Genomic DNA, 12,508 nt, shown 5'->3' on the forward strand with positions numbered 1-12,508 from the left:
GTTGAAAAAGACAGTAACAGGCAGTAGTATTAAAATGAATACAAATAATTCATCATGTTTGTGTGTGTGTGTATTACCTACGTTGTGGGGACCTAAACTGTTTACACATTATGTAAAAAAACTCAATGTAAACTCAAAAAAGTCCCCATAACATAAATCATGACAATGAAGGTGAAGACACCTTTAAAAGTTTAGGCTAAAGTAACGAATTTCCATTTTTCGGAGAACTATCACTTTAAGGGTTAAGTAAGTAGTATCTATAGTTTTGTTGTATGTGTGTGTGTGTGTGCTCCACCTCTGCATGTGTGCGGGTTCTCTGCCTCCGCTGGTCTCCATGGCAGGTCATGATGGAAGTCTTTGCAGCGCTCACAGTTCAGACCCTCGGAATTATGTTTGCATACACAGCGACCGTGGATCTGTCCAATCAGAATGCAACAAAAATGATAAGTAAAAAGGTTGAGGTAGGCAAATCCACGGTTCGGTTCACAACATTGTTTTTCTTGATGGGTTTTATTAAATCACCAACATTTTAAACAGTGAAGAGAAGATCGCTTAAGAACACTTTGACTTGACTAAATTAAATGAAGTAAGGTGACAAAAAATCACAAAACAGAAGAAAAGTTATGAAACTTTACTAACACTGCAAAAGACAGAATACATTGGACTACAGAACAGGCATTTTCAGCAGGTGCAGGAATCTCTACAGAGGCATGTGTCTGCATTTCCTGGTCTTACTTGAAGTCACCAGATGTCAGCTTCTGGGCGACTTCTTTATGATGCTGATGACGGCAAAACTACTTGCGTTCCTGTCTTACACTCGTACGTTTCAGTGTGTGTGTGTGTGTGTGCGTTTGTGAGAGTGTGTGTGTGTGTGTGAGAGAAAGAGAGAGACAGCAGGAGATAAAGAGAGCCTACCGCCCATCACCTTTTTTTTACATTAACTTTTTTGCAACTACAGCCTTTGATGTTTCTGGTATGAATACTGTATTTCCTTGTGGTGGCTGTGGCTGAGGGTAGAGTGGTCGTCCTCCAACCTGAAGGTCGGCAGTTCGATCCCCAGTCTGACCCATCTGCATGCCGAAGTGTCCTTGGGCAAGATGCTGAACCCTGGATGGCCCCCCATAGAATAACAAAGTGCTGCGAATAGATGCACTTTATGAATGTGTGTGTGAATGGGTGAATGTTAAGCTGTACTGTATGAGTATGATGAGTGGTCATCAAGACTAGAAAAGCGCTATATAAATACAAAACCATTTACCATTTGTTGGAATTAGTCCTAAGTACTTAAATAAATACCAGAACTATACAGTAAGAAGCCGTACATACCTCTCTCTCTCTCTCTCTCTCGCTCTCTCACACACATACACTGGCATTTATGGCCATTTTCAAGGCAAACCCTATTTAAGAACATAACGCCAGCAGTAGCAGCTTCGCTCTGGAGCTGCAGCGTGTGGGGTTGGGCAGGTATATCGCGACATGAAACAATTTTAATTTCGGTCTCGGTTTGAGGATCGTTACAGCCCTAATAATTATAGTATTTGTTATGGAAGTTTTCTGGAAGCTGGTGAAAGGAGAACTCAGGCATCAGCACAGCACCCCCATATATCTTCCTCTACTTGCATGACCCATTCTAACAGCACACCCATAGAATTGCTGTCACTCTCTATGTTACATGTAGGTGTTCGCATCCTATTTAATAGTTAATTCTAAATATGTATTCCTAAATCACATTGTGTCCAAACGTCTTGCCACTGGTGAAATAGGCAAAAGAGTTGAAATTTGTGAGAGTTGAAGTTGGTGCCTCTCTCTTTGGAGTATCTGAGTTAGATATGAAAGTCACTAAACGTAGACACTACAATGAACTGTTGATTGGTCCTTTATCTATAACCTGACCTTTGGTACTGCTTGGAGAGAGAATGAGTATCTGTAGAACTTAGACAGGAACCATTCTCTTCTACAGATATAATATGTTATATACATTATATACATAATATATAGCAGCATACACAGTAATGTGTGAGGATCGTCAAAAATTCCTCAACAGTATACTAGTAAAATAACACTCTTGTGACACAGTCTGGTAACTCACCATGCCGTTTTCCCGGGCGTCAACCCCTGGCACCGGGGCGCACTCTGAGGCGTGACCATAACAGAAGCAGCTCCCTCTGACCACCAGCTCATAGATGGCATAGTAATATTTCTGCAGGACGTCAAACCTTCGATCCAGCAGGTCGTCTCCCAGAGTGTTGAGCTTGGTAAAGTTGATTCGTAGGTTGGTGATTCGCAGAAGTTCTGGACAGAGAAAAAAGAGACCAATTAAATCTGATTGTTGTATTATTCAATTGACATATAGGCTATGGAATCTGTCAGATAGATACTACACTGAGCTTCTAATGACTGTAAATTGTCCATATTCTGAGTTTGAAAGTCCTCACTGACCTTGAATGTCCAAGCTGTATGGGTCTCTCACATGAATGGCAGGATCCAGCACTTTATAAATAACCTTGAATAAAGAAGAGACATTTTCAGGCGGAGAGATTGAAGGAAAAATGAACCATTAGATACAGGGAGCACTCACTGCTATAAGATACTGTATCCTAAACATTATCAGATTCCTGTCTACAGTGAGAACCTATGGGGTTGGAGCTGAGAAGCACAGAAATGGGAGGAAAACTGTAAAGTACAGAGCCTTATCCATTATGTCTCTACCATCACCTCCACCTACCTCTCCATTAGTGGAGGGCTCAATGTCAGAGTAGCGTTCCTCGCAGATGATGTCATTGATGTGGTGAAGGCCATTGGAAGAGATGCCAGGGAAGGTTCTGGTACAGTTGGAGGCGAAGTATCGGTAGGGCCGCCATGTACGCCCGAAATCAGCAGAACGCTCGATGATCATAGCTGCAGGTCGGAACGTCTGAGGAGGGAAATGACAAAGAGAAAATAATATGGACTTAGTACGAAATAATTAATTAATAATCACATCAATCAGTAACATATGGACTATCAGAGAAAGATGACAGCAGCTTGTCAGGCTGATTTATCCGGACCTTTTGTTTAATTTTTGCCTGACTACAGATTCATGCCAAGTGCAGAGTGTACTTAACCAACACAGCCTACCATGCTTCAGCCTTTTCACAATTAAAGAAGCTGCAAGTTTCGTATGTTGCGATCGAGCGTTCCGTCGGAGCATTAGGTGTGTGTTAAGAGCATTACGTTTTTTTACAAAACTGCTTCGTACAGCTAGGTACTGATGCAACATATCTTTGGAAAGCTAAGATCCTTGTGATTCGATCAATGCAAACCATTTCAAGATCTGCAGCCGGTACAATCAACGTCTCAGTCAGACCAACAACAAAAGTGTGAAAGTGTGTGACCATGGTTACCAATGGTAATTTGGACTCTCCAAATTGAAACTGCCTAATAATGCACTTAGAAAAACATCTGTAAAATATTCATTCATGTGGTATTCAAATTTTATTCTTGGGCTAGTTAAAGGGACTCTTACCTTTGTTGCATTTTTACACTTTTTTTGGATAAGGTTAAATTGGTATTAATAAGGTAATGACACTCTAAAATGCAAGACAGACCCACCAGGAGTAAAAACAAACAATTATTTCACTCTCATAATATTTAGTGAAAACTTCAACTAATAAAATTCTTCGGACCGAAGGACCTTATTTGCCGACAGACCTGTCTGTTTGCTGCATGGACATGCAGGTTTTCCGTCTGCTTCTTGTGGCGCATTCGGGCCCGCGTCATCAATGTATATAACTTACCGGTGCTTCTGAATCCGAATCCATTGCTTTGGTAAACAAAAATTCACGTGCGTGCGCGGAGGCAGTAGGTTGAAAGGCTGCTTGTAAATAAAGTTTCTTCAAAAAAACACCGCGGATGGGAACGAGGGGGTGGGGCATTGGAGGAAGGCGGGATGATTTGAATGTGCTGTAATTCTCAAATGCAACAAAGGTAAGAGTCCCTTTAAGGCTTCATGCTGTGGTCCTATTGTGTTTTCCAGCTCATAAGTCCCAGCTAGAGTGCTCTGCAGGCATCTGTTCACCAAAAAATATTCAGGCGGAAATAAAAACCTTCTACTTCATTGTGTTCCAACTGCAATTACTCAATGTCAGTAGCACTTAGAGTGATTCTGACTGTTGGGGGTGGGGGGAGTTCAGAATGTTACCTTTCATTCAAAAAAGACCAAGACCATGCATGTACTCCAAATGATTCAAGAACATCTTTCAATTTACTTTGGCTATTCCTCAGACAGGCGTATAAGGCGAATTTTTCCCCGTCTCTTATCAGGATGTTAACATGTTTTTAAAAATGTGCAATAAAATTGTGGAAGCAAAGGAAAGTAGAAGAAAATAAGTGTTTTGTATACAGCTTTTACACCATGTTCAAATATATTATTCAAGACTTTTAATTCCTAAACTAATAAAAAGACACACGTGTCACGGAAAGAGGCGTGTTTGAATCATTTAAACATTCTTTCGCTACTTTCACTAAATCTTTTTTTTGCATAATAACCCCTCCAGGTTATAGTGGAAAACTATAGTGCACAACTGCCAGGGATTGGCTACATTGGTAATTTTTTTGGAGTAAAAATTCTGGAGGATTTTAGACAACATTTGCGAAAACACACACATGCATATAGGCACTCACGTACACATGCAAAAAAATGGCCGCTTACCTTAAACTTCATGATAAGGTGTGTGAAGTGGAATTCGGCCTCAAGGTTCAGTCTGATTCCCACGCTCTCCTCTCCTGTGGAGGAAATAACTTTTTCAATACAATTTACAATGTACAATTCATGTAGAGGTATCATCTCCTAAAGTCACTGTCTGATTTACTCACTGATTATAGTGATAACTCTTCAAACTTTCTTTACATTCATTCTCTCTCTCTCCTAAAGTAATATAAATCTTTAGATTTAGATAAAGATTGAGCTACAGTATATATAATAATAAAAGTATTTTTCATGATATCACTGCATCTCAGCTGCTTTCCTTGAGTAAACTGATAAAGACTTAAATTTATAGGATCTTTACCATCAAGAGGTTACTCTTAGAATCACAAGGACAACAAGGTCATCAAACACACACACACATACAGAGAGAGACACACACACACACACACACACACACACACACACACACACACACACACACAAACACACACCGTTGACAGACTGCCACCAGGTGTTGCTTCCACTGTTGTCCATGAGGTTGATCACGTTTTCAATGCGGTGGCTGTTCCTGTGGCGGTATGGGTCGTAGCGGTGTTGGGAGCTACACTCAAAACACTTGTCTGACTCCTTTTAAAGAGTAAAAGAAAAAAGTTAAATTGAGAGATTCTCAGAAATATTCAATATCCATCGGAAGTGAGCTACTTTCAATTACAACATCTTGGTATTATACTTAATGAATCAATAAGCCTCGATTGAAAGTGCTCAATCAATAAGATCCTCCTTGATTCCATTCTGTCAGCCTGGATCGTGTATCTTACAGTGTAATAGAGCTGTTAAGATTAGGCCTTTCAGCTGTCAAGCTGTATTGCCACCGTGTGCCAGTAGCACTTTGGAAAAAAAGCCAGAAAGAACTGGATTGTGTCTCCACTGGGTCAAAAGATTAAAAGGGAAGAGCAGTCAGATGGAGAGAAAATAAATCAATGAATAGGGGGAGGAAGAGAGGAGAATCTTATGAGAATAAGAAAGACAGTGGGAGAGATAGAGGCAGGAGTGAAGATATATGACAAACAACAGGCCGGTCTCTATTCTTGTGAGCACAGTGGTGCAGGGCAGATCATCGCCAAGTGCGGAGAGCCTATAATACCCCAGCTTGAGACCGGGACACTGCTTTCTGTGGCAATAATGATGACTAGCAAAACATTCAGTATTTTCAGAGATAGTTGGTGAGATGGTGGTGATGACACACAGATAACGAGCAGCAATCTCAAACACGATCAAAGTCCACCACAGTGATTTGTAACCCAGGAAATGCATATGCAAGAGTGGAATGGTGAATTCAGAGTGTGAAGGCAAAGAGCATGGGAACAACACAACAATGTGGGGACCAAGGCCAAGAGCAGGAGCTTGGATGACGGGCTGAATGAAAGTAGTTCAAGAGGATGATTTTGGTGAAAGGAAAGAAATAGGTGAGATACGTGAGTATGCAGTGAAGAGGGCTTTCAGCAGAGGTGAAGGACGAAGAATGAGATGGACAGAGAGCGAGAGTGATGCTGAAAATGTTAAAGGGGGGGGGGCTTTTGAGAGGGGGCCACAGAGAGGGGAGCAGGGAGGGAGAAGGAGGGCTGCCCGGGAAATGAGGGTTGGTTGGCACAGAGAAACTGTGGATTCCGGGGCAGCGCTTCTTAATTAGGCTGTTGTCAGGGGTGATTAAGCAGCTAACAACAACATGGTTGTTAAGAGACCCTGAAAAGAAATGCACTTAAGCGTGCTGGAAGTGCCGGACGTATGTGGTTGTGCGTGACCACATGTGCGCACACGCCCACTTTCATATGTATTAATTGGGTGTCATGTATTTTTACATGCATGCTTGTCTTCTCTACCTGCCCTCCCCAAACCCAGCATGAAACTGTCCGGCCTCATCTCAGAGACGAACAGGGCATTGCTCTCTGCACAGTGCACCATCCATCCAAACACACATCTAAGCACCGAGTCATCACAGCAGCTTTACTGTGACCACATATAATATGCTACTATTAATTACTGTGGCTGTAGAAAATTGGAACACACGGAGTGAAGGGTAAAGAGCCTCTTTAAATATAATGCCACAGAGAGAAAAGGTGAGTTTGTGGTTTTGTTGGGAGAAAAAAAGGGCAGCCACGAAAATCACTGGGAACCAAACTACAAACCAGAAAAGACACCTTCAGGTGCATCACACTGTAAACTGTACTGAGTGCCATTCTCGCTCATATACAGTGTATTGTATTTTTGTGTCATGACTACAGATTGCACAATCCCCATGGGTTTACCAGACACCAAGGGGCACAACTGCACTGTTTAAACATTGCAATGTATTTCACATGACAATGACTATTATTTTACAACTCAGTTTTAAACAAAATACTGTGCCTATTTTTACAAGCTTGGCAAATACAATGTATGAGAGCGTGTGTGAATGTGTGAGTAGGTGTGCTCTCTTTCTTGGCACCTTGGAGCAGAAGCACGGTTTTGCACAATCACTCATCACTGTTACGGAAGTTTTCTGGAGGCTGATGAAAGGAGAACTCAGGCAGCAGCTGTCTTATGCAGAAGGTTTTAATGTCAACTTGATAATGTCACTCTATGTTAAATATAGGTGTTCGAATCCTATTGGATAGTTAAGTCTAAAGTATGCATTCCTGAATCACATTGTGTCCTTATGTCTTGCCACTGGTGAAATAGGCAAAAGAGTTATCATTGGTGCCTCTCTGTCTGGGGCAGATATGAAAGTCACAAAACGTAGACACTACAATGTACTGTTGGTTGGTCCTTTATCAATAACCTGACCTTGGATACTGCTTGGAGAGAGGAATACGTTTCTGTGGAACTAAACAGGCACTATTCTCCTGGACAGTATATATTAATGTGTAATATAAACCATATAGATAATATATAGTGACATATAAAGTAATGTGTGAGGATGGTCAAAAATTCCTCAACAATCACCAGATTGTTGACTCTCAGCCAGCTCTCTAGCTTGTTTTTTAGTCTGAGTTACCTTGTGCCAGTACTTGCCTGTTTTTCTCTATTCTCAGGATCCGGTTGCGAGACTCATTACGTGAGCCTTCCTCCAGCTCACCTTGTGCCGAATTGTCTTCACACCAGCCAGCCACACACACTCTAGCCAACTGGCAAACCGTGAAGGCCACATCATCTCTCTTTTTATCCTGCTGAGCCAGCCCCAGTCACCTGCCTGCTCCTCTTTACAATGATTCACCTATTACAATAAAACCCCTTGCTTCACCCCGTCACACCACTGCCTCACACATCCCCTTCACACTCGATATGTGGACAGGAGGAGTCGAGGACTGAAGCACAAACCTTCCGACTATATAAGCTAGGCATATACTGTGCTACTTATGAAATGTTGTTCAATTCCACGTCACACTGAACAAGCAAATCATCTGAGATAGAAAGCTAAAGCTTACGATTTATGTGATCACGAGGTTTGTACCGATTTTCTACCACGACCTGACTGCTCATACTTTGCGTTACATCTGCTTCTCCTGACCAGCTGCCTTTTTTTGCAAAGAAGAAGATGTTTGTTTGATAACAATGCAAACAAGGGAGAAATATGCTGACTTGATAATATGTTTCAATCTGTGTGAGGAAATGTCCAAAAAAGAGGCAATGGCATATGGACAAAGGTTTTGGAAGACGTGGGCATTTTTTATATTTTTGCAGAAGGAAAGCAAAATATGTTTGAGGCAACAACTACTACTACTTCTACAACGACTACTACTACTACTACAATATTGTAATATGATCACTAGCTACACTCTGATTATTATACTTTCCAAAAACCTTTATAAACCTTCTATAGTGTTTTGCCATTTGGTGTGGACACGGTGATGGACAATGTACTGATTTTGGCGGGATCAACTTGTGACTCAGTTTCAACTGAGTGAGAGCCTGAGGAAAATGACTGACAAGTCAGAAAAGAGGAGTAAAAACTGAGCAGGAAAGCATTGCAATCCGATCTCACAAGTGACAACACCACTACCTGGAAGAGCCTGTGTCTTTAAAGAATGATTGATGAACTTCTTGACGTTTAGAGGCTGAGACACAAATGTTTGGTGTGGGCCTCTTGTGTAGGTTCCGACATACCTGCAATCTTCCGCTCCTAGATTTATGGTCCGACCGTTTGTCAACATACCCCACCGCTCACAGTGGTTGAGGGCCTCTCACCAATCAGACAATGTCAATCATGTTCACCTGAAAGTTGACACTGTAGGATATTCCTGCCCTGAGGATATGGAAGTGCAGGCAGATACATGCCTGTGAGATGTATCTCACATACATATATCTCACAGGCATGTGTAACAGTACATACTGTATGTGCTGTGTGGGTACAAGAGAGCTCAGTGTCATCATGTCAGAAATTAATGCTGGGAGTGTTAGGGTCCTGGTTTATTACCTCCACTAAGTAAGTTATGATCTCTTTGCTGTTGGTCTGTCTGTTTGCAGACAAAGGGTTGCAGTGGGAGGAAATAGATAGATTGAGGAGGGTGAGAGTGTGACAAAGGTGTGGCAGACTTGTGTTTATACACCTGGGCCCTTATATTGACTGGCTGTGGAGTATCTGAGGGCCTCGCTCATGGAAACTGGGCTAAAAACAAATGGACAGATGAACAAATGAAGATGGACGAGGGCAGATTGAGGCATGAAAATGGACGACTGCATGAAAGAGTGAACAAACAAACTGCCATTTTGACAGCAGGGGGCCATGCAGTGAGTGTGTGGGGGTGGGGGGGGGGGCTGAGAGATGAAACAGGGAGGTTAGAGAGGGAAGGTGAGGATATAGGAGAGACTTTTAAACAGTCAGAGTTGTAATATAGCAGCACTTAAAGTTAATCACAGGAAATGTATATAAATGAACTGTATAAAGGAAAGAAATTATGTGCATTTATGTGGGTCCTGACCTGCAGATGGCTAACAATGCAGTAGTGCTCAGGCCCCCCCAGGCCGCATGTGGATGTGGCAGTTAAGTTGACAGCACGTCCAATCAAAAGGTTTCCTGTCGCAGGGTAGCAGCTTCCGTCCGTGCAGCCATGAGGGCCTGATGGCAGCTCTTGTCCAAACACACTGAGAGCTGGAAGAGAGAACATTAGTGAAGTTATTAATAGTGTGTGAGCACATGTCAGCCTTTACAATATCCATTTCTAATGCTACGATAAATGATCAAAGAAATGTTCAGTATAGTCTCATTAAAATCTAATGACCTGACTGCAGTTGCTCTAAATGTACTGAACGTATACAGCTGTTTAGCATGGCTCATGGTCGGCTTTCATGTATTAATACCTAATTAGCATGCATTGATTTGTATCAGATCAATGAAACTCAAAAGATCAGCTAATGGAGAGCACCTTTGTTCAGCAGCATCTTTCGTCTTATCAGCACCCTTCTTCTTTCATATGCAACTAGAAACAGGCCTACACTTGAGCTTTTTTGTTTGGCTTTATTTGTAATATTTGGCATTAGAGTCATTAAGTGTCTCCCCCTCCTGGGCAGTTCATGGTTCAGGTGAGCAAAGGTCTGATTTGAACGTAAAATAAGCTTCAGTACAGGTCTTTATGCTTTTGTTTTTACTGTTGTTAAAGGAATCGATCATCAGCCGATAACTTGATCATAATGCCTTAAATGCCGCCTACACTCCACTTAAGACCAATGCATCAATATCAGCTGCAGTATATTTCTTATCATAGTGTGTACTTCCTGTCAGCTGATAAGTAACAAGAATTTGCTATAGAGAAATGTCTAAGATATGTTTCGAGGGTCACACTGTTAGTTTACCAATGTATTTTTCATCTGTCAAGTGTTCTGCTTAGTGCATATGATCATCAAACATGACACACTTAAGAAGTAATTATCAAAATGAACTTCAATAATGATTCATTTTAATTTTAGATTTTGAAGTTTGGCGTCAACAAAATAATTAGATCATTATATGGTTCTGTTTACTCTAATTTTAGTATTTATTATCACCATCGACTAAACAGGTAAATTACATTCAGGTCCAAAGTATCCAAAATGATGCATGACTCTCTCTCAAATCGGTGTTTCCAAAAGAAATATACTGTTTCATAAAAAAGATTTTATAGCCTGTGTTTCTCAATCGGAGGATACAAATATGAATTGATTTAAACGTTAACAGAAGAACAAAAAAAAACTTCCTGACATCCCAGAAAGTAATACTCTTAATAACATAACATCAGTGTACAAGAAACACATTAAAGGGATAGTTCACAGAAAAATGAAAATTCCCTCATTATCTACTCATCACTATGACGATGGAGGGGTTCAGTGAAGTATTTGAGTCCACAAAACTGTTTAGGAGTCTAAGGGGAAAAAAGTGTTGCAGCCAGGGCAACCTCTTCTTCAAACGTAATAAAACAACAGAAAAAAAACATAACATGCCTCCATACTGCTCGTGTGGTGTCATCCAAGTGTCCGGAAGCCCAGTTACTTCAATTGTATTGGATTGGCTGCAACACTGTTTACCCCTGAGACTCCTAAAGTGTTTAGTGGACTCAAACCCTTCACCCACTCCTCCATCAGCATAGTGGTGAGTAGATAATGAGGGAATTTGTCTTTTTCTGTGAACTATCCCTTTAACCATAACTATTTTCTGGTTCTCTTCCCTGGAACTGTCCCCCTCACCCATGTAAACACTCTCTCTGCATCACTGCTTCTGAATAACAGGCCTCATTACAGACATGTGAGAGCGAAAGAGAGAGAAAGACAGAGTGAGGGGAGGAGCGAAAATCAATGAACTAAAATATGTTGAAGCAAAACTGAAAGATGGAAAAAAACTCAATGAAAAGATTTCCTTCAGTAAGACAGAAAAACAAATCATTCTTTAACATGGTCCTTTCCTCACATTACAAACCAACCATCAGAGTGTGTAATGTTTTAATAAACAATTAGGAATTGAGGTAAATTATTCGGGGAGAATGTGACAGACATTAAGAACCTGAGGCTCCATAATCAGCAGCACACAGAGTGATGGGGGGATGAGAGACGGGGAGAGAGATTTATGTAGCCCTTTCATCCCGCTCTTGTACAGGAGACAGAGCATTGACATGTTGAGGCATGATGGGAGAGAAATGGATTGTTTGAGAGGGAACCAAAAACATCCTCTAAAGGAAAAAGGGGCTTCTTTGGATTAAACCGGTTCTTAAACACTGGTATGTCTATAAAAACAAGACATAATTGTTTGTAATTGACTCTTCATCGAGGAAATGATCCAGTTGTTGGTGTGAGAGCTTATTTAACTGTCATCTTATGTTTTTCAACCCCCCTCCTAATTGTATAACGGCAGCTTCAGGTCCCATTTATATTTTTTACAACTTCTTATTTCCTGATAAAATCAAGATTTTATTTGATACACCTTAATTTAATGCACATGTTGTCTGTATACACAGTAATTGCTTGAATAATAGTTTGTGTCCTTGGCATGTTATCAGTTTTATCATCGTAAAATGCAGAACTTAACTGCACAAAAGCTGTAAGCAAAGACAACAGGATCAGCCACGCTTGTAATTGATTATCCATGCTGCGCTCTACACTGGGAGACAGAGTTGACATTGGTAGTTTTTTCTGGATGATGGTCATATGATATCTTTCATAAATCTTTGGTCTTGCCATGAGATCCTCAGGAAAGTGACAAAGTCTATAGAATTTGCTCAAATTATATTTAAAACAAGGACTCTGATGCTCAGCCCTGGTTACAAATTGAAATGTTGTTTTCAAAGGGTTTGACGCTGTATAGCTTTTTATACTCTG

The 12,508-nt window shown here is 41.0% G+C and overlaps 1 protein-coding gene across 1 annotated transcript in view; it reads right to left on the minus strand.

Annotated features, from left to right (window-relative positions):
- The window catches only part of lamb2l (laminin, beta 2-like), a 32,997-nt gene extending 22,996 nt beyond the window's left edge, over nt 1–10,001 (minus strand). Inside the window, exons 1-8 of the mRNA XM_061074675.1 lie at nt 9,982–10,001; nt 9,646–9,868; nt 5,179–5,314; nt 4,691–4,764; nt 2,726–2,914; nt 2,440–2,503; nt 2,090–2,292; nt 296–416 (exon numbers count right to left, since the gene is read on the minus strand). Coding sequence (XP_060930658.1) covers nt 296–416; nt 2,090–2,292; nt 2,440–2,503; nt 2,726–2,914; nt 4,691–4,764; nt 5,179–5,314; nt 9,646–9,868; nt 9,982–10,001 — 1,030 coding nt within the window. The remainder of the gene's footprint in view (nt 1–295; nt 417–2,089; nt 2,293–2,439; nt 2,504–2,725; nt 2,915–4,690; nt 4,765–5,178; nt 5,315–9,645; nt 9,869–9,981) is intronic.
- Nucleotides 10,002–12,508: the final 2,507 nt, after the last annotated feature.

This window comes from Limanda limanda, chromosome 7 (genome assembly GCF_963576545.1).
Source record: "Limanda limanda chromosome 7, fLimLim1.1, whole genome shotgun sequence".
Lineage (NCBI taxonomy): Eukaryota > Metazoa > Chordata > Actinopteri > Pleuronectiformes > Pleuronectidae > Limanda > Limanda limanda.